At 38.4% G+C, this 22,689-nt stretch overlaps 2 protein-coding genes across 8 annotated transcripts in view; one reads left to right on the top strand and one right to left on the bottom strand.

The window, feature by feature from the left end:
- ptk2ba (protein tyrosine kinase 2 beta, a) overlaps positions 1 to 12,979 on the top strand; it is a 32,166-nt gene extending 19,187 nt beyond the window's left edge. For 5 of the 7 annotated variants that reach the window (XM_043263509.1, XM_043263503.1, XM_043263505.1 and 2 more), the window contains 17 exons: positions 60 to 157; positions 234 to 315; positions 393 to 493; positions 1,361 to 1,476; positions 2,671 to 2,771; positions 2,864 to 2,953; positions 3,220 to 3,424; positions 4,338 to 4,434; positions 4,527 to 4,583; positions 4,958 to 5,074; positions 8,117 to 8,263; positions 8,650 to 8,685; positions 8,811 to 8,835; positions 9,373 to 9,419; positions 10,520 to 10,654; positions 10,733 to 10,813; positions 11,853 to 12,319. In XM_043263509.1, coding sequence (XP_043119444.1) covers positions 60 to 157; positions 234 to 315; positions 393 to 493; positions 1,361 to 1,476; positions 2,671 to 2,771; positions 2,864 to 2,953; positions 3,220 to 3,424; positions 4,338 to 4,434; positions 4,527 to 4,583; positions 4,958 to 5,074; positions 8,117 to 8,263; positions 8,650 to 8,685; positions 8,811 to 8,835; positions 9,373 to 9,419; positions 10,520 to 10,654; positions 10,733 to 10,813; positions 11,853 to 12,068 — 1,751 coding nt within the window. In that variant the 3' untranslated portion in view covers positions 12,069 to 12,319. Of the gene's footprint in view, positions 1 to 59; positions 158 to 233; positions 316 to 392; positions 494 to 1,360; positions 1,477 to 2,670; positions 2,772 to 2,863; positions 2,954 to 3,219; positions 3,425 to 4,337; positions 4,435 to 4,526; positions 4,584 to 4,957; positions 5,075 to 8,116; positions 8,264 to 8,649; positions 8,686 to 8,810; positions 8,836 to 9,372; positions 9,420 to 10,519; positions 10,655 to 10,732; positions 10,814 to 11,852; positions 12,320 to 12,732 lie in introns of those variants that run through there. The other 2 variants (XM_043263504.1, XM_043263508.1) reach the window with 2 other exon arrangements.
- Positions 12,980 to 13,088: 109 nt separating this feature from the next.
- On the bottom strand, positions 13,089 to 20,727 carry chrna2a (cholinergic receptor, nicotinic, alpha 2a (neuronal)). Its single transcript, XM_043263518.1, has 6 exons — positions 20,435 to 20,727; positions 18,792 to 18,943; positions 18,509 to 18,553; positions 18,121 to 18,230; positions 15,557 to 16,616; positions 13,089 to 14,097 (listed from the first exon to the last, which is right to left on the bottom strand). The coding sequence occupies exons 1-6, from the start codon at positions 20,508 to 20,510 to the stop codon at positions 13,972 to 13,974; spliced, it is 1,569 nt and encodes a 522-aa protein (XP_043119453.1). The 5' UTR covers positions 20,511 to 20,727; the 3' UTR covers positions 13,089 to 13,971.
- Between the last annotated feature and the right edge of the window lie 1,962 nt (positions 20,728 to 22,689).

The following is a 22,689-nucleotide window of genomic DNA, read 5'->3' as shown; positions in this document are numbered from 1 at the left end:
ACAGATTAATTATGATTTCAGTTTATGTGGCATTTTTAGCTCAAACAGTTGTCTTCCAGCATGTAAGTTCAGCATCTCACGAAACGACATTGTCCTCGGCCGGATTCTGGGTGAAGGTTTCTTCGGTGAGGTGCATGATGGGATCTATAAAAGCAAGGTTAGCGCTTTAGGCCCAAACATTCAACGGATCACAAGGATTTAGCAGAAATAACGAAACTTGTGTCTTCCTGCAGACGGGAGAGCGAGTGAATGTGGCTGTAAAGACATGCAAGGACTGCTCGGCCGACGTGAAGGAGAAGTTCATGAGTGAAGCTTGTAAGATGATTCCTCTTCCAGCTCTAAAATCCAATGCACGCCTGAATAGAATGATCAAAACCCTTGTTTTCGTGCAGTGATCATGAAGAAACTGGACCATCCGCACATTGTGAGACTTGTAGGAATTATTGAGGAAGATCCCGTGTGGATTGTCATGGAGCTTTACCAGCACGGAGAGGTGAGATTCATTCATTTGAATCATTGAATCAGCTTGTGCAGGTTCGTTCATATCCAAGAAAACTGGTAGCAAGCGAGTTTATTTGTCAAGTCTGTTGAAGGACTCACCCTCGGGCAATCTCACGTGTAGATGAGTTTGTTTCTTCATCAGATTTGAAGATACTTGCTCTCCAGCTGATCCTCTGCAGTGAATGGGTGCCGTCGGAATGAGAGTCTGAGCAGCCGCTAAAAACATTCACATCAATACAGTCCATCAATTAACATTCTATGAACTGCTACATGTTTGTAAAAAAACTAATCCATCACTGAGCTTTTTAACTTCACCGGCCACTTTCGACTGGCATCCATAAGAACGTGCTTCCTCTAGCGAAAGTTTATCCACTGTTGTGATCCGACATATTTACTTTGATCTGTTTTTGCCTATAAACGACACTTGACCTGTGCACTTATCTCTCTTTGATTTACTTTTTTACAAAAAAAAGCAGTATTACGGTTAGAGGACTAGCATTTTAGATTGAAGCATCAGTTTAAAGTTAAATAAGATAACGATGGGTTGATTTCTCAGAATAATGCAGCTTTTGACTTCACAAAATTGATGGACTTCGGTGGTGTGTTTTTATCAGCTGTTAGGACTCTCATTCTGACGGCACCCATTCACCGCAGAGCATCCATTGGTGAGTTTAACGCAACATTTCCCCAAATCTGATCATCAGCGTCTTTGACGGCCAGTAAATTATTACCTAATTATCATTTTTAGATGATATTCCTTTAACAATCCATGTCCATGTCACAATAAGGGGTAAATGTGAGTCGTATTGGTAGATTATGCAATTTCGTTATCATCCTGGTTTCTCTGTTTTTTGTTCAGCTAGGAAATTACCTGCTGGAGAACATGCACAAACTAACCACCGTCACGCTGATCCTGTACAGTCTTCAGATCAGTAAAGCTCTTGCTTACCTAGAGGGCGTTAACATGGTGCACAGGTACATCAATACACCTTCTGACCAACTGTTTACGCCGTTGCTGTGAATAATATTATCTATTCAGTTCGAAGGATTCGGTCCGGTTTAGATGAAGGCTGCTTAGTAACATTTCTGTCCTCTTGACGGTTTACCTACTTTCTTTGTTTGTGGTCCTGAGTGTCAGACAGAGTGGGTAAAAGTGAAGCTGAAGATAAAAAAAAAATCAAGATCATAGGTAGAAAGCGTCTTCTGCTAACTACAGTGCACTTTATACGCAACCGCTCGTTTTGCATGTCTAGCGTTTCTTCAGCTATGGAGGATATTGTTCCTGCGGAGAATCGTATGCTCTAAATTATAATCTGAATTATAAAGCAATTGACTTTACTTGTTTAAATTGCCCCTATTACGGGTTAGGAAAGGTTTTATTTTTTGGCAGCTCAAAACAACATGTTGACATGCATACGATGTAAAAAAAAAAACTTTTTTTTATATGCATTTATTTTGTCCTTTTTGTTAACTCCCAAACGATTCGTTTAATGTTTCTTTTTTTCCAAACTCCTCCGGTGATTGCTTGATTTCATTTAAAGCAGTGTTTGTGAGCTTTTACCGCTTCAAAAAAGCGGCACCTGGTGGTGAAGGATGAATTTTCGTTTTCATTCAGACCAAGGTGTAAAAAAACTAAAAGTGGGCGGGGATATGCTAATAAGCATCAATGCGAAACGGCTTGGGACTTGTTTTAAAAACGGCTCGTTTCAATGATTCAAAAAAAGAATACAGTAAAAACAAAAAATTGCTAAATATTTTTACATTTCAAAATAAATGTTTTTATGTGAATGTATTAAAAAAAGCTGTTTATTCCTGTGATGCCACGCTGAATTTTTTCAGCATCATTACTCCAGTCTTCGCTGTCACATGATCCTAATATGTTGATCGGCTGCTTGAAAAATATTTTTTATTATTGTCAATGCTGTAAACGGTTATGATGCTGCATATTTTTGTGACAGAAAGTTAGCGCATCATTTATTTGAAATAGAATTATAAATATCTGTGCACAAAATATACACACACATGCTGTATTTTCTATTCAGGACGCGCATTTGTTTGTTGGTGACTCTGTGTTGTCTTTCTTGATAATCATCTGTATCTCATGCGTGTGGTCGAGCAGAATTTTAGTGGTGCGTAATCAAGTCATTCATTTCGGTGTTTTTCCATCAGGGACATCGCTGTGAGAAACGTGCTGGTCGCCAAAGCAGACTGTGTGAAGCTGGGAGACTTCGGCTTGTCCCGATACATAGAAGAGGAGGAGTATTACAAAGGCAAGATGAAGACCGACTAGTTAGAGTCTAATATATCGCTCACTTCTTACGCCTAAAGCTGTAAAATGACGCCGTTTGTTTTCTCTCTGAAGCCTCTGTGAGTCGATTACCTATCAAATGGATGGCGCCGGAGTCCATCAACTTCAGACGCTTTACCTCGGCGAGTGATGTCTGGATGTTTGGTCAGTGACTTTGAAGCTTGACGTTTTAAAGCGTAACGCAGAGCTCAATCGCTGTTCTGACCGCATCAAGGCTACAGATCGACGCAATCGTGAGGGTTTTCCAAGCCGTCACCACGATGTGAATTCCTATGTCCTGTTGTCGCTCAAAGCCGGTTCCCGCGAAGAGCCACAGCTTTCACAATGCCACGCGCCTTCGTAGTTTTGCAATGAATTTCTCGAGCTGATGGTTCCTGATTGTCGGCGGTTTCCTGTGCTTCTCCTTTCAGCTGTGTGCATGTGGGAGATCATGAGTGGAGGTCAGCAGCCGTTCTTCTGGCTGGAAAACAAGGATGTGATAAACCAGCTGGAGCAGGGCGTCCGTCTGCCCAAACCGGAGCGGTGCCCGCCGACCCTTTACTCCCTCATGACCCGCTGCTGGGCCTACAGCCCCAGAGAGAGACCCAGCTTCACAGAGCTCGTGTGCAAGCTGAGGTACGTCAAAGGCCTGTCAGTTTTAACCCTTAAACGAGTCATAAGTATGCACTGCAGAGCACCAACCCCTAACCACAATAGAGCGTTTACCAAAAATAAGCTGTTTCTCTGTATTTCTCCATGGGAACGATGGCTATTGGCTCATCAGAAACTCTTCACTAAATAACAAGTTATGATCACGACCAATCATGTACGTAGACGTTAAGGGGAACATTTTTTATTAAAAGCTTGTAAATTAAAAATGTAAATGATTATCAAAAAACTACTTATAAAACAAAAGGTAAAAATAATATAAATAAATATTATTTAAAATATGAAAAATAAAATGAAAATGCAAATATTATAAAAATAATAAAATGGAGTAAATGTGAAAAAAATGCATGTTAGTACTTATAATAAATAAGAACGCAAAATGACTGATGATGGTAGTGGATTTTGATGAAGAAGGTAAATATATAAATATTATATATATATAAGTAATCAATATTAAAATGTAAAAAGAATAAAATAAAAGTTTCAATTTATGAAGTTGTAAATAATACAACAATATTTCTTAATATACATATGCATAATAAAAATAAAAGCAAACTGGCTAACACTGTAAGTGGACATTGTGAAAGACCAATTTTATAAATAAAAAGGTAAATGATAAATAAGACAATAAATTGTTTTAAATATAGAATGAAACTACATTAATATAAACAAATGTTTAAAATATAAATACTTACAATGCAAAATTTGACCAAATGCATCAGAATTGTAAAAATGATAAAAAAAAAATCTATTGCAATGAACTACAAAATTCACAATAAAGAGTTAACAATAAAAAAAATGAATAAATATGAAAAAATACAAATGCTAATAATACCCCCCCAATAAACACCCGCTGTTTCTTTCTGTTTGCTTCACACAGTGATGTTCATAAAATGGAGAAGGAAGTGGAGGTGGAGGATCTGCGAACCAGAAACCGTTCCATAAATATAGCCCCTTTTACAGATGCTCCACCGAAGGTGTCTGTCTGCTTTTTTAAACAATGTTATTCTCGTACTGTGTATCACACTCACTCCTTTTCTCTTCGTTTTCATTCTTGTTTTGCGAAAAGCCGTCAAGAACGAAACCGTCAGGTTTCAGCACTCTCAATCCACGTCTGCATCTACAGGTGATTTTTTTTCCTCCTCGCTTTCAGCTGCGGCTTCTTCGGGGTGGATGGGCTAATATGAACTCTTGCGTTTTTTCCCAAGATCAAACGGGTCGATATTTAAAATCGAACTTCTGTTCTCCTGAGCGATGAAAAATCGATATGACTTTCTCAGTGGGCGAAGCGTTGGTAGACCGTATCTATAACCTGCACAGCAGCTTCGTGTTGGTCACGTCTATCTAGGTCAAGTCGCACCATTTCCAAGCAGCTGTGGTTTTCGGGCCTGCTTTTCTGCATTTGTTCTCGAACCGTAGTGTTATGCGTGTGAATGCGTTTTAGCGTGTGGTTTAGCGTTGCTCGTCTGTGTGTTCTTGCTTGCACGCCCAACTTTCCAGCTGCCCGAGTCTCTGCGCGTTAGTTCCCCGGCCCTCGCCAGCCCTCCAGACTGGCGTCCTGCGCTCGTGTCCGGCTGCACGCTGACCCTGCCTCCGTCCCCTCGCCGTGGAAGTATGGTAAGAGCGCCACCTGCCTACGGGAATGCGAACGCGCTCCTGTGTCTTTTAAAGGAATAGTTCACCCAAAAGGAACATTTGCGTGCAGTTTACTCACCCTCAAGGAATCCTTTTTATCACATCGGGTTTGGAGGTCAGTCGCATTGCATCACTTGCTCGGCAGCGGATGCTCTGCAGTGAATGGGTGCCGTCAGAATAAGAGTCTAAACAGCTGATGAAAACGCCACGATAATGTACGCCAGTCCGGTTAACATCTGGAGGAGTGAAAAGCTGCTTGTTTGTAAGAAACGAACCCATCATTGAGGCGTTTTAACTTAAAACCGTTGCGTTGGCCAACGTATCCATAACAACGCTTCCTCCAGTAAAAAGTTAACCTCCCAGTGCGGTCAATTTTGATTATAAACGGTGCTTGTTCTGTGCTGGTTTCCTCTTCTGTTTCAGACAATATTACATTGTGCATAGAGGAGTCATATAAAAACGTCGTATCATAAAAAATGATTGATTTGTTTCTCACAAACGCAGTTTTTGGCTTCACTAGATGTTACCTGATGGACTGTAGTGGTGTTTTTATCAGCTTTGGACTCTCATTCTGACGGCACCCATTCACTGCAGAGGATTTATTGTCGAGCAAGCGATGAATTCTAAAAATGAAAAACCTAATAAAATCACCTGTATCTTGGACGGGTGACAGTGAGTACATTTTCAGCAAATGTTCGGTTTTAGGTGAACTACGCCGTGTCTTTAAAAAGCACACACACTGTCCAAACATACCCAGTGAGCTTTCTGTTCCTTTGTTGAAGTTCAGGTGGGTACGTGTTAAAGCTCTCCTTTTTTTTTTCAAGTAGCAAACTGCAATTGCTTTACATCACAGGCTGTCAAAACCGCCGATGACGGCTTGCGCGCCAATGAAAAAAACTCTTTCGCAATAATTCGATTTCAGTCACTTCCTTTGCGACCTGTTTAGGGTTGAGAAAGGAAACTGTGAGTTATGAAGTACGAATGCTACCACAACAAAGGACTCGGAGACGAACCATGATTTGCTACCTGCTGCAATTACGTTTTGATTCCCTACATTCGCGTTTATCGAAGGTTTTTAAGTTCAGTTGCATTCTCTGGGAATCGATCCCACGACCTTGCCGTTGCCAGCTCCACTAGTTTTTGAGCTAAATGTTATTGTCGAAATTAATATATAAATCAGATGTATCCACAAGTGCTGCGACGCAAAACTAACCTATACGCCCTGGGGGTTAAAATATGTCTAGTTTTAAAATTATAACATAAATAACTGACCCATGTTATTTTCCGCGAGAACACACAATTTACATCATACTTCATACGTATAAATATTTATTAAATATTTCTATTTAGCTTAAATGCATATACGTTTTAGTGATTTTAATACTTCATCTAAGCATTGACCTGTTTTGTATGAAATATACTATTATAGCGTCTGTAACACTTTACAATAAGGTTCATTATTTAACATTAGTTAACAACATTAGTTAACATGAACTAAGAATGAACAATACAGCATTTAATCTTAGTTAATGCTAATTTCAGCATTTACTAATGCATTTATTAAAAACACAATGTTTGTTAATATTAGTCGATGCATTGCGAACTAGCATTAACTAACAATGAACGATCATATTTTTATTAAGTAATTTTACCAAAGATTAATAAACGTATTTTTTATTAAGGTTAACAAGTGACACCTTATTGTAAAATTACCATAGAATCTATTAGTTTTAATTTTCATTTTAGTTAAAGGTTTAGTAACTTTAATTTAATTAACTTTAAATATTTAGATTTAGATTTAATTAATAGTGATTTTACTACTTGTTATAGTGTTATTTTAGTTTATTTATTCTTACAGTCTTTGTTAATGTTTTGAACTTGCTTTTATTTTTATATATTAATATGTTTTTATTATATATAACAATAACAATTTAAGACGTGAAATATTTCTGATTAGCTTTCATTTAGATACATTTTTGTCATTTTAGTGTTGTTGTAGTTTTAGCAAAATCCTCTTTATTAATATTATATTTTTTTTAAGGTAAATTCTTTTCTATATTGCATTTTCTTTGAGCTGTATTTCAATAAAACATGTGTTTAATGGTTGAATTAACACCAGTTTTCCTTTTTAAAGATTGTCGGGTGTAAAGTATATATTTTAAGAGTACTGTTGTGATGACAAGCATGTTTATTTGCGTTCACGTGAGTGTGTGTGTGTGTGTGCGTGTGTGTGTGTGTGCGTGCGTGTGTGTATACGTGTGTGTGTGTGTATGTGTGTGTGTGTGTGTGTGTGTGTGTGTGTGTGCGCTTGTGTGTGTGTGTGTGTGTGTGTGTGTGTGCGTGTGTGTGTGTGTGTGTGTGTGTGTGTGTGTGTGTGTGTGTGTGTGTATGCGTGTGTGTGTGTGTGCGTGTGTGTGTGTGTGTGTGTGTGTGTGCGTGTGTGTGTGTGTGTGTGCGTGTGTGTGTGTGTGTGTGTGTGTGTGTGTGTGTGTGTGTGTGTGTGTGTGTGTGTGTGTGTGTGTGTGTGTGTGTGTGAGTGTGTGTGTGTGTGTGTGTGTGTGTGTATGCGTGTGTGTGTGTGTGTGTGTGTGTGTGTGTGCGTGTGTGTGTGTGTGTATGTGTGTGTGTGTGTGTGTGTGTGTGTGTGTGTGTGTGTGTGTGTGTGTGTGTGTGTGTGTGTGTGCGTGTGTGTGTGTGTGTGTGTGTGTGTGTGTGTGTGTGTGTGTGTGTGTGTGTGTGTGTGTGTGTGTGTGTGTGTGTGTGTGTGTGTGTGTGTGTGTGTGTGTGTGTGTGTGTGTGTGTGTGTGTGTGTGTATGCGTGTGTGTGTGTGTGTGTGTGTGTGTGTGTGTGTGTGTGTGTGTGTGTGTGTGTGTGTGTGTGTGTGTGTGTGTGTGTGTGTGTGTGTGTGTGTGTGTGTGTGTGTGTGTGTGTGTGTGTGTGTGTGTGTGTGTGTGTGTGTGTGTGTGTGTGTGTGTGTGTGTGTGTGTGTGTGCGTGTGTGTGTGTGTGTGTGTGTGTGTGAAGGAGCGAGGTTTGCTGGAGCCCAGCAGTAAGGAAGACGCCCAGCGGCTGTGGGAAATGGAGAGACAGCGCGTGCAGGAAACTTTAAGGAGGCAGAAACAGGAAATGCTGGAGGACAACAAGTGGCTGGAGAAAGAAGAGAAGCTTCTGGTTAGTCATCAGCAGCGTCTCTCGTTAAATCGGTGGCAGCCTGCAATCCTCTCTGGGGTCGTCGCAATGAGTTTAAGTTTGGAGAAACGATTAAAACGCATCTGCCCCGCAGACTGCAGCTTGAGAAGACTGTTATATAAAAATAGATTCAAAGTTAACATAAAGTCCAAATTGATATTTGATATTGACAATATGCATAATTAATCAGTGGGTTATTCAGATGAAGACGATATTTGATCAAAAAGAAATGACTTTCCTTTCCTTATGGATTTGGGTCTAATATTTTATCGTGTTTGTCTTGTGCCACATTATGAACGTAAATCCTTTCAGAAGTCGTTTAATGTTGACTTTAAGCTCATCCTGACGTTGCTCTGTTTCTCTTTTAGGATCCATTTGCCAATGACGACACAAAGGCTAAAGTGGTAAAATACTCCTATACATGAAATATTTCTATTTAAATAGAAGTCCAAGTCTGCCATCATGACTTTCGTCTTCCGATTTTATGCAATTAATAATTATACAACATTAACATCCTTTTTTCTTCTAGATGTCAGAAAATGAGACAAGCCGAGGTCAGTACATTTTAATACACACAACTACCTAAAACTATAAACAGATGTTTATACACAAACAAATTAGAAATGTCGGCATTTACTTTTTTTTTATTGTTATTTTTAGCACTGATTAATAATAGCGTTTTATGTACTATTATAGATTTTATTTATTGTTTTTTAGCTTTTAATAAATTATAAATTAATGAATAAATGAATAGCTTTTTTTAAATTTCTGTTTTTATCAGCATCTTTTTTATTTATTATTTATTTAATTATATATTTTTTATTCATTCGGTTGCATTATTATAAATTCAACTTTTATTTCAGTTGCCAAGACAATTTTTCATTAAGTTTAAAGTTTATTAAATTTGCCATTTTATTTCAGTTACGGAAGGTTTTAGCTAACAGTAACAAAACCGGCATTGATGCACCTACTCCTGAGCCGTTTCTTTACTCTTTCTGATTTCAGTCACTAGCCGTTGTTTTCTTAACGATCACATCCGTGTACCATCTTCAGCTGTCTTTTGACTTTGTGTCTTCCTGCGTTTCTCTCAGCTCCTTCCCAGGCTCCTCCGGAGAAGCCCCCGCGGGTGTCCGCTCAGGTAATTGTGGTTTTAATGCGGTTAGGGACGGGCTGAAGGCCAGCGGAGACTTCTGATCTCTTTTTGAAGCTGCTCGGTAAAGGTGTCAGCCGTCCTTTGGAAGTTTCCAGACGAGCAGATGGCGGCAATCAAAGCGGCGCTTTTACCGGGAGCTCTGTGACTAAAACCTGATGAGCTTCGGGCCTCGTGAGCTCACCTCGATAATGGCTCAGTAGAAGAGGACGAGGGAGATTCTCCCGTCTCCGAGCTGCTGCGGCTAATAGTAGCTTTGGTCAGCAGCAAATGAGAGGAAAAATGGCTTTGGGGAGAAATTAAATCGAGAGGCCGCTGAGTCAGTTTTCAGGGTTATACTTTTATAAACATTGACTGAAACGTATTTTATTTCAGCTAGCTGCCGACAATTCTTGTTTCAGTTAGTGTTCTAATAAACAATGAAATATTGCCCTATGAAATAAAACAAAAACGGCTATAAACCATTTTAATATTCCATGTCTGTTATCGTTAAAAGGCATTATCTTTAAACGATAGACATTGAAAAAAAGAGAGCGGGGCAAAGGATTGTTGGGATGGTTCATTAAAACCAAAGCGTAAATATTAAAAATGAGTCAATTAAAACGGCTGAAATAAAATCAAATATAAATATTAAATGAAAACTGTTTGTCTCGGCAGCTAACTGAAATGACTTTAAATTGAAGTAGTAAAATTATTAAAACGAAAAAAATATTAAAGCATTGAAATCGGATGTTAATTAATCAATTATATAATTATAAGGTATGTATTTATACGGTATATATATATATATATATATAATATATACGCAGTACACACACATAATGTGTAACTTTTATTTTGAACGTGATTAATCGTTTGAGGCGTCACGAAGACGAATAATAACAGTTTATAGTTTTTAATAATCCAGGGAAAGGTAATCCGACGCAGAAGATAGAGTAGATCGAACGCTGAACAGAACCGTACGGGGGAAGGTAAACTATGATTGGCTGCACACCTGAACGTAACGCGGAAAACTAGGTCGCACAGGTAAACCAATTCGTGCATGAAGCAAATCTCTGAATTAACGGCCATCGTTCGGTCCATCGCAGCCGGCGCCGACCGCAGAACTGGACCGCACGGACGACATGGTCTATCACAACGTGATGGAGATGGTGAAGGTGGTGGTGCAGCTGAAGAACGACGTCAACGCGCTGCCGGCCTCGGAGTACGTGACTGTGGTGAAGGTAGGCCCGAAGGCTGCTTCTTGATGTTTAATGTCTGGGGTGGCGTTTCTGCTCGGTCACTGTTGTCTCGTTCGTCAGTCGGTAGGAATGACGCTACGGAGTCTGATCCGCAGTGTGGACGAAATCCTCCCGACTCTCCACGAGTCCATCAGGACGGAGGTAAAGTATTGAGCTACTAACGATCAAAGCTTAGTTGCAAAACCAAACTGAGAGCAAAGGTAACGGTTGCTTTTTCAGTTAGACTCTTAATTTGTAACGTGAGGTAAACGATAGCAATCGAGGGCGTAGGATTTATCAGGGACACCTGGACAACGTCCAACAATTATTAACATGTCTTTGGCAATGATTTTAATTAAACCATTAAATATGTAGTGTATTTGAGCTACTGCTCATCAGAGTAATCAGTAAACTGGATACTTTACCTAAATATGTTCGAGTTTGTCTTGGATGCTATTTTTCGAAAGGAAATTTGGATATTTTATGTGTAAACACAACGCTTTTTAGACTTTTTTCAGTTAACATTAGACAGAACGTGGCTGAAGGTAAAACAACCGAGGAGCAGACAACATGATTCGGTTGAGTGAGTCTTTTAAGCTGGAACTGATCTGACTGATTCAAACTCCATTCACACGTTAAAAAAAATGATGATTTTCACTTCTGATGATTTTTAAAAAGCACGCAGCGATGGGTGAAACCGAGCTTTTTGAAGCTTCGGATCAGTTCGGACGTTGCGTCGCAGAATGATTCAAAGAGCTTGCAAATAATTTGATTCAGATTCGTTCGTATTTGGGTTTCGGGAGTCCCAGCAGCGGGTCGACATGCATGCAAGATCAGCAAAGCATTTCCATTGTCTAATAATATGCATTGATTTATTTTTTTTGGCTCCTTTCCATTATAGCGGTAACTTACAACTTTGACTTTTTTTCTGAGAATTATTCACATATCAATTTATATCTCATAATTAAAACCTTTGTTACTTCGGAATTTCCAGAAATAAAGTCAGTAAAGTCAGATAGAGATCTGATTGTTCGTTAACATCTTATTACACTGAATCTTTTCTCCTTTAGAAATACCAGATACAGAATTGTGAAATAAAATAGGAGATGTTTTATTCTTTTTGTACTCTGTGATGTTAAAACTCATAGCGTTTCTATAGTTTAGGAAGTTTAACGTGTTGTGGCTCCTCTCCGTTTGTCAGATTGAAGGAACTCAGAAGCTGCTGAATAAGGATCTAGCCGAGCTGATCAGTAAGATGCGTCTGGCTCAGCAGAACGCCGTCACGTCTCTGAAGGAAGAGTGTAAGAAACAGATGCTGGCGGCCGCTCACACGCTGGCCATGGACTCCAAAAACCTGCTGGACGCCGTGGACCAGGCCCGAGTGCGAGCCAACCTGGCCAAACCCACCACGCCCTGATCTGATCTGATCCCCGATTGGCCGCCGGACAGACGCCGTCATCCAATGAGAAACCCCGGAGGACGAACTTAACTGTAAACCACCTGGTACCAACTCGCTTTATTTATGCTTCTGGACGATAATGAAAGCAGTGCTTTCGACATTGAATGTCAGCAGACGTTTTTTCACGAGCGTCTGCTTGTTATTGTTTTTTTTATAGGTGTTTACTCTCAGGAAAGTTTGCGGTGAGGAAATAAATACAAATTTCTGCAGTTTTGTCATGTCAGAGCAGTGGTTTATTTGATTCGCTAAACTTTACAAGTATGTTTTTATAGAAAATAAATGCAACATCAATATAATTTATATTTCTGTACGGTACAACTGATTTAGAATCACAAAAATACTTTTAAATGCTTAGTGTTTTTTGCCTATATGAGTCCTATAAATATATAGTATATATATATATATATATATATATATATATATATATATATATATATATATATATATATATATATATTTCATATTTTTTCCATATATATATATATATATATATATATATATATATATATATATATATATATATATATATATATATATATTATATATATATTATTTTATTTTATTTTTTTCAATATATTTTGAAATTTAAATAGGAGTTCACCATTCAACCACTGAAATACCATGTCCAGTCAATTTTGGATTACTAAATAAAGATTTGTAAAATTATTTATGATATAAACTCACAATTCTACAAAAAGTAATAATTCCTAGATGTAAACTGTCTTTGTGGGAGAGTCAGATAATCAGTTTGAATTCATTTTTAATTAATTTGCAGTTAAGATGTTTCAAAATTCATCTGGAAAACATCTGGATTGATTTAGTGTGTTTTTTTTCAGCACTTCAGAATATAAATTCTGAATTAAATTTCATATTTTCTTTTTCAAAAATTCATATTTTTCCATTATTTTATATATATATATATATATATATATATATATATATATATATATATATATATAAACACATATATATTTTGACCAATATTTAAATATTACATGTTAACATTTTATTCAAACCTATTTTATTTAGCCGCATCTTAATTACACAAAATTTTGAAATAACTATTAAATTGCACATTTAGACTTAAATCGGTTGTTTTACACAACCATCAGCAGAGGGCGGCATCCCTCATATCGTCTCATTTATCATAAGTCTCTCAAATAACACGAAGCTATCAAGGGAAATGTGTGTCAGTTTATTAATTATTAGGTAATCCGTCTGAAGCATTTTTATGTAATGATTTATTCCTGATTACATGTTTGGCAAAACGCTATTTTAGCTCAGTGGGCATTTCAAGCAGTAAATGCCATTTTTCTCCCAGGACCCGTTTAAAAGTCATTGACCCGCATGGATCGCAGACCTCCGCAAAGCCACTGCGTTTTCAAAGATTTGAGAAAGTTATAAATAAATAAGTTGCCTTCTGACCTCGGAGATAATTGCCGTTGAATGCGGCACGAAATGCAATCTGCGATCCGCTGAACAGCCGGATAAAGGTTAAAGAGTGAACTGAATTGAACCGCCGCCCGTCAGGGTCACAAAAGCTTCGCCTCCTTCCCAAAGGTTAATTTTGCATATTGCGGCGCTGGCGTTCCCGCTCTTTATGCACGGAGACGACAGGACTCGGGCGCAGCTTGATAGTGGTAAATGTCAGGCGTTCGGCGAGAGGTGACTTGTGTTTCCTGCGCTGTAACAATGAACCGCGTTCTCCAGCAGCCCCCGAAGAGCGGGCGTCTCTCACCGGAGCACGAGATGAAATAAAAAGACTTTTTTTTTTTTTCCCCCCTGTAACAAATGTTTGTAACGGCGCCTGGAAAAAAGGCCTCGGCTTCCTTCGGGGAAGTCTCTTGATGTGGGTCTTCGCTCAGATCATTCCTGATATCCAGGGAGGTAAGAAGAGGCCGACCGTCCCCAGCAGGCACACGATGATGAACATCCACAGAAAGATACGGTCGATCACCATCGCCACGTATTTCCAGTCCTCCTTGACCTGTCCAGGAGGAAACACACGGTGCAGTTCAAAAGCGGTCAGAGCAGGAAAAAGCAGCGTGAAAAATAATGTCACGTGAACAGCGTAATGGTCAGTCTAGTTAGTGAAGAAACATGATATAATATTTTATATTTTCACTTTATTTTCACTTGATACGTCACAAAAAATTATATGTTGTAAATAAAAATTTTATTTTTATTTTTTATACAAATCATGTCTTTGTGTCTGACAATTACGTATTATTTTAATTATTAATTCATGTATTTTATTATTTTATTTCACACACATGCAGCTTTACATCTTCCAGTTCCACTGCACGTAAGGTTATTTGAAGTTATTTATTTATTATAAATTTTATCTTAATTTGTAGTAGCTTTGTTATGTGCTCTAGTCGTTTGTAATTTATTTTTCACAACCACAACTTGATAATTTTACAATGCAACTTCATAACAAAAAGTCATTATGTGATAAACGTAAAAATGAGGTCAATTGGAATAACTTTAATGCAAATTAAAAATCAGACAAAAATGCATGCTTTTATCTCATCATTTTCACTTATTATATTATGATGTCTGCCTTTTAATCATAATTATGACTTGAGTTGAGATTGTGTGTGTATATATGACTATATTTCATATATATATATATATATATATATATATATATATATATATATATATATATATATATATGAAAATTTTTCATAATTGACTTTTAATTACTTGACACCATTTTAACAGGACATTTCATAATTCAACTTCAGTAATTCAATTTATCTCATAATTATGACTTAGTGTCATAATTCTTGCTTTTTTTCTCAAAATTGAACATTTAATCGCATAATATGTATGTTTTGTCTCATAGTTATGACTTTGCTCCTTATTATTTTGACTTTTTAATCTCATCAGCATTAGTGTCATAATTTCATCCATTTTACTCATAATTAGATATTTTTTACATCATAATAATGCCTTAGCGGTTTTGGATAATCTTGACTTTAATTCACGGTAAAATTTTTATCTCACTCTATGCATTTTTATGATTTGTATCCCGTCCTTTAAAATCTTTAAGGAATATATCTACTTTATCTCATAACTGCAACTCACAGTACTGTCATATGTTTCATAATTCAACTTTAATAATTCTATTCATCTCATAATTTTGACTTTTTATCTCACGAGTGAACTGTTAACCGCATGATATGTATGTTATAATTCTGCTCATTTTACTGCATATCCATCCGTCATACGTTTATCAGATTTATCTCATAATCTGATTTGTCTTAATCTGATTCATGCTCATTTTCGGTTTACCCAACAATCGAGACGTTTGTCCCATTTTTGCCAAATTACGGCTTTATAGTGTCTTAATTAGGGTGTACCTAAATCGATTCGTTTGCTTATCGGAAAAGGGCTGGGAGAATCCCTAAACAGTGGTCTGAATGTTTGGCGTCACTCACTGAGAAGTCTTCGTCCTCGGCGCGCAGGTGATCGGCGATGTACCGCACGCCGTCCAGAGCTCGCAGGACGCACGGCGAGAAGCTCAGCCCGGGGTCGGACGCCGCATTCGTAAGCTTAGCCGGGCGCTGACACAGATTGATCACGTGTCCTAACTGCTGGAGCTCGTACTTCTGGAGCAAAGGCTCCGAGTCGGACAGATGCAGAGACGTGGCGGACGGCGACGAGATGGACGTGGATGTTCCCATCCCCAACCCGAACTCCATGTCCTGACAGGTCAGCCCGTCCACATCGGTCTCCCGCTGAAGCCAGCTTTTGGACGCGCTGAGGTCGGGCGCATTGCGGCCTTTCGGATCGGGCTCCGGGCGTCTCATGAAGAGCCAGCGGGGAATGAGGTCCAGGAACACCGAATGGACCCAGCGGGGCATTTTGTGGGTGCTCGGCGAACGGTGGTGCACGTTGAGCACAAAAACGGTGATGACTATAGAGAGCGTGACGAAGATCATGGTGAAGAGCAGGTACTCTCCGATCAGCGGAATCACCAGAGACGTCGAGGGAATGATTTCGGTGATGAGCAGCAGGAAAACAGTGAGGGAAAGGAGGACGGAGATGCACAGCGTGATCTTCTCCCCGCAGTCCGACGGCAGGTAGAACACCAGCACGGTCAAGCAAGAGATGAGCAGGCAGGGAATGATGAGGTTGATGGTGTAGAACAGAGGCAGGCGGCGGATGATGAAGAAGTAGGTGATGTCGGGGTAGATCTCGTGGCAGCAGTCGTATTTCTTCGTGTTGTAGGTTCCCACGGCGTTGACGATGGCCCATTCGCCGCTCTCCCAGTAGTCCTTCAGGTCCACGGCGCTCTCGATCTGCTCTAGATCGATCTTGGCCTTGTCGTAGGTCCAGGAGCCGAACTTCATCTTGCAGTTTTGTTGGTCGAACGGGAAGAAGGTGACGTCGATGCTGCAGGAGCTCTTGTAGATGGCTGGGGGAACCCAGCTCACCTTTCCGGTGTGGAACAGGTGGGCTTTGGTCATGTGGGTCACCGCAAACTCACCGTCCGCACTGCCGACAAAACCACACCAGGTTACAGCGCCGTTCAAGAGAGTTTGTGTGTGTTTTTTTGCATGCTCACCCAGGCTGCACTTTTCATCTTGCATTAATTTGACTTCTAATTTATTTACCTAAACTTTAAGGTCATACTTTTGACTTGTATCTCTTTTTAACTTTTCAAAGCCATCATTTTGATGTTTTAATCCCAAAAAATATGATTCAGTGTGTCATAAATTTGACTTTTTATCTTATAATTTCATAATTTTGGCTCTTTACGGTTACGGTAATTATGGCTTGACTAAGTATATCATCATTTTTATTTTTGTATCATTATTTAAACTTTTTAGCTCAATAATGATTTAGTACATCTAGTATAATTCTGACTTGTCTAGTTTAATCTTTTTTAATGTCATAATTTTGACCTTTTTTCTTAGAATCCCAACTTTTTATCTCAGATTTAACTGTGAGACTTTATCTCATAATAATGATTTTGTAAGTCACAATTTTTTAATCTCATTAATTCAAAATAATGCGATAATATTCACTTTTTAAAATTACGATTTAGAATGTCAGCCTTTTGTCTCATAATTATATACGTTTATAATCCTGTTATAATTTAAATTTGTATTTGCATTTTAAAATTAAATAATAAAATAAATTCACTATTTTTTTCATATAATTTTTTTAAAATTTATTTATTAATTAAAAATAGCTATATTATGGCTATATAATAGCTGTATAAACTTTTTTTCAGCAGCCATTCTTTAGATACATTTGTGATGATTTGGTATTTAATCAAACTTTTATTATTATTATTATTATTATTATTATTATTATTATCAATGCTAAAAGCAGTTTTTAGTTTTTTTAATAAAAGCAATGATGCACGTTTTCAAAAGACGGCGGACAAAATTCAAAGGGCCATAAAAACAAAAAAATGCCAGCATTGTAACTGAAACTAAAACCCTTTTAAAAAGTGCTTTTTGTAAAATATGGATGAAGTACAGGAAGTGTCTTTGATGTACTGTATTTGGGCTACAAACTTTCTTAATGCCTCTAGGAAGATGTTCCATGACAATTGCGTTAATTACTTCAAATATCTACAGCACTTCCCGATTTTTGCTCCAGGCATCCGATGATGCAAGAGGACCTCAATTTCTCATTTGCCGAGATCAAATATGCCTCCTAGATAAAAACAGACCTGGTGTTTCTGAAAATAGACGAGTCATTTGACATTTTATTAGGAGATTAAAACATGCACCTTTTTTAATCAACTACAGCAGTGCTTAACATCTTATTTCACGCCACGTCTGCTTGATTTCACATATTAATGTTACAGAAACACCAGAGCACTGGATCTATGGCCCGTAGATATTAATAGAGCCATTAGGACTTGGACCGTCCTCTCTCTTCCAACAGGACACTATGTTAGTTTAATTAAAACCTTTAATGTCCAAATAGCCAGGACCACCTTTACGAAATATTACTGTACATAACCTTTAACATCAATACTTACTTATTGTATAAAACGATGTCCGGCACCCAGATCATCTCCGACGGCACCCTAATAGACGTCACATTGTCAAATTCAGAGGGATTCCAGCGCAGTTTATAGTCGTTCCATTCCTGCAGAGGTCAGAGGTCAAGAAGCCACATTTGCCCACGCAATCACACGCACATACGGCTTAATGAAAAAAAGACGAAATGTTGTATAAAACGAAGCAAACGATACGTGAACAAAACCCTCTGTGCAATACAGTTAGGAATAAACCTGTACAAAGCTTTGAGGTTTAAAGGGCTTTTTTTAATACATAGAACATGCATCTGTTTATCATTATCTATATTAGTTCAGCTTTGACCACAGTTTAATTTATTAATTAACAGTCGAATATTAAGAGCGTCACCTGCTTCAGCCAAACGTTCGTCGTCATCATTTGATTCTTCTCGTCCTGTAGATAATAAGCATCACAAATAATTAAATCCCACAGGCTTGCACTGGAGATGAGTTCAAGCGGAAGCACATATTTTCATCAGAAACTTGGTTGTTTTCTCTGGTTGTTTTATTGCATTGATGCATTTAATTTGCCTTATTTTCCTCTCGGTTATAAACCGGACATCAATCAATCGTGTTGTAACGTTTTGAAGGCAAGCATCATTAAAAAAAAAAAACGCAAGATATCAACTCACCACATCAATAAGCTGGGCGATCGAGAGGCCGAACTTAACAATAACAACATCGCTGATATTCCTCACGGGTCTGGACCACTTATTGTAACCGATGAAGAGTTTTTTAAAGAGTTTGTCTTCTGCGTGTGCATGGATCCAGCCGTCTGATAATGCTGCAAGAGACACCCACAGACACATAGAAAGTTTCTGACAGGTCTTGATCATGCAGCTTTATTTTACTCTGTGCCGTTGCGACTTTCAGTGACAATCAGGACGCAAAACCATACACACCTTCTGTCTGGATAAACATTAAAGCGTAATGCTAAGTTTTAGACTCATGAAGTTTTTATATGTAGATAATTCTCTTTTTTAGCAGGCATAGCGAAAGATGTACTTACAGTATTAGTTGTCAGCCACTAATTATTTTCGTTCAACTTCTGCGTTATTTAAGCTATTCAATATAGAGCTATTCATTAATCTGATTGTTAAAAAACGTGACACGTGAAGATCCACTGGAATATAATTGAAAAATAATTGAAAAAATAAATAAATAAAAACCGCTTTCAATGAACATTTAACATGGAAGTTTGCTTTCACTATAAAATAAAAATAACTAATAATAATAAATAAAAAGTTTATAAGTTTATATCCCAAAACGATGATTTCCCCCTTGCCATTATGAAACATAAATGTACAGTAGTAAGATTTGTGAGATGAAAAGTTACCTTTTCACCCTTGACCTTTTTATTGCCTATTTTTCATTTTATGAAGGAAACAAAAAAGTCTGAATTCTGTGTTTATATCTCATAATCTTATCTGAACTGTGAGACGGAAGATCGTTCCCGCCATGGGGAAAAAAGACTTGGGCAAGTTGCACAATTTTATTTATTTCAAGACCAATTTTATTAAAGACTAATTTCATCAGTAATGCAAGTTATAGTTGTCAAACGGATTACATTTAAAGAGCGTTTCTTGTGCAGCCTGACATACTTTCGGCTCAAGCCCCACTCCCTTCCGGTTTCATCCGAACACAGATACCGACTGCAGAGATCCAGACTGGCTCTGCCACGCACCCCTGGTGACAACTGATTAATTCAAGCACTGTAATTGATTACGAAGCGTCTGATAAATGTTTTGGAAACGTACTGTAGAAGATGCTCGGGCGCTGAACAGGTCACAGCTGAGGTCACTCACACTAACTGAGTTATGGCTGGGTAAAATAAGAGTCCTCCTCCTCACTCTAATTACTATTCGTCCCTTAATCACTACAGTCAGCTCTAATTAATCCAGCCGTCCGGTGATCTGTGATGTTTTTTTCTTAGAGGGTGGAAACTTCACATTAGAAAGCTGAGTGGAGTCACACAGAAAAACAAGAGAAAAAATGCTTCCTTTCTTGCGTTCAATTTAAAAAATGAATAGTAATTAATAGTAATAATTTTATGAACGCTTCAATTAAAGTGCAACGTGACTTTTCAGACGCCCCTGCGTGCTGTCTGAGAATATGAGAATAAGCACTGGACGTTCATAACGTTTGCAATATGATAGAAATGTGACAAACGTGGACTATGCACGCGTATCAGGTACTGATAAGACATTTAAACCTTGCAACTTTTTGGTTATACTTTGCACGACGCTGAAACGTGATTCGAAACGAGCGGACTCACCGGGTTTAACGCGCTCCACGAGAAGCAAGAGCAGCGGCAGGTTCTTCAAAAGCAGTTTGAGATGATTTGGCTCCATGTCCGCGCGCAGGGGGGTCTAGAAGCGTGTGAACCGGCCCGTCATGACTGCCGTGTGTGCCGGGAGTCCGGCGGCTCCGGATCAGATTCACCGACAGCGGCTCCGACGGAGCGCGAGCCAATGATGAAGCCGTGCGTCTCCATGGAGAATCGGTGGGAGGGCTCTTCGGGTTGGCAGTCTGCGATAGTACTCACAATTGTAATAAAAATAACTTTGAATAAATGTTATGTTTTGGGGTTTACCAGGCGGCGAAAAGCACCGCCTGCTTTGAATTAAATTCATCGTTATTGACATGTTACAGGTAATAATTTATGCATTGCCTATAATGCATGCATTTCTATTATTAATATAATATCATCAGTATTAAATTCTTATATATATTTTATGATTTTTGTATTTGCATTTTAAAATCAAAATTATAATTCACTTTTTTTTGTCATATTAAAAAAATAGATTTTTAAATTTATTTTTTAATTAAAAACAGCTATATTATGGGATATTTTTAGAATGCTAAATTACTTTTTTTTCCCAGCAGCCATTATTACCGTATTTTTATAATGCTTCTGTTGAGAGTTTGATACTTTATAATTTCCTTAATTCTTTTTTCTTCTAATATCGTCTTTGAAATACCTTTTCCCATATAGGGAGCACTACATTACCCAGATTCCCCAGGTCGAGATAGCTCTATAACTTCCTTCATTTGTTCTTTTCCATGGGTGAGGTGTGGGTGTTTGTATTGGGCACCCAACCATATCCTTTGAGTCCTTTCTTAGGATGCGTAAGTTTGTTTTCTGTTATGTGGTTTACATGTTGTGAATGGTTTAGACGTTTACCTGTGTATTGAGTTTGTTAATGTTTGATGGGTTTGTGATATGAGTTCATTTCTGTTTGTATTATTTGTAGCGACATGAGACCGTTCTGTTTATCTTGTTGATCCTGTGCATCATCATGTTAATTTCCAATTCTCAACAATCTGATCTGCTCCATGAGAAATTGATGTGAACCTCAAGTCAAGTAATAAATGAAAGGTTTATACAAACCGCTAAATTCTAGTAGAATAAAAGAGGCAAAAGGACTAGTGATTTCCAGTGTTTTAATCAGACACACCACCGAGTTTCTTTGGATATTTAACATCCTTCGAGCCGGAGTTAGAAATTTGGTGGAATGGAATACTGTGCAAGACCTGCAGTTCGACGAAGCGCAAGAATGAGAAGACCTCCTGCTCGTTTTACAGACTGTATGGTACGAGAGCATGCTCCTGTACCTCCTCAAGAAGGTGAACAGTCTCCTCATGATTTGCTTCACATGGATGATAAACGAGAAATACTTGGACTCAAGGTGAGATGCTTGGTGAGATCACGTCTAAAATGTCACGGTTAGCTGTTTCTTCTAAACATTCTGATTTATCGGAGTCTTTTGATGGTGATCTTTCCTGATGATTGTGAGGAGAATGATGTTGTTAATGCACCCACCGTGCAGGGATTGTGTGCATGTATTGAGAAAGCTGAAGTGAAATCTATATGTAAGCATGGTAATTCATTAGCTCTTCCAGCATCACTTCCATTGAGTAGACCTAGCTCTCTGCATCCCCCACCTTCTTCCTTGTTACGTAGTCCACCTCAACATACACATACCCACGATGCATTACTACAATCAGGTACCAAACCACAATCTCCTGTAGCCCCATTAGTCTCTGATCCCACTGATCCCCATTCCTCTCAATTCAAGCTTCACAGGTGTTAGTGCATCCAGCCGATTCTCTGCAATCAGGTGTTTATTTACCGAACATCTCTGTCCCCTCATTACCGATTCCTACTCAGTTGCCCCCAGATTACATCAGGAAAGTTACCTTTGCAGCCTCAGCAGCTTTCCCGTATACCCTATATAGGTTATCACATGCAATCACCCCTGTAGGTTACTCAGGAAATCCTGCTGTACAACAACCTGCTCCATTCAGCCACAATTCCTTCTCATCAGTCTCATTCATACTCACAGCCATATTATGGTTCACAATGTGCCATTTCCTATCCCGTGTCTCGTGTTCAAGGACCTTCCTTTCCATTTCTAGTGAATGATGACCCTCGAGAATTTGCTATGTTGCAGTTAGCTCTGACCAACTCGTTGACACCCCGTGAGTCAGAACATTGCAAATACCATTTTTTTGTTGGGTCATGTAAAA

Source organism: Puntigrus tetrazona, chromosome 17, assembly GCF_018831695.1.
Source record: "Puntigrus tetrazona isolate hp1 chromosome 17, ASM1883169v1, whole genome shotgun sequence".
Classification (NCBI taxonomy): Eukaryota; Metazoa; Chordata; class Actinopteri; order Cypriniformes; family Cyprinidae; genus Puntigrus; species Puntigrus tetrazona.
This window is presented reverse-complemented; position numbering and strand designations above follow the sequence as displayed.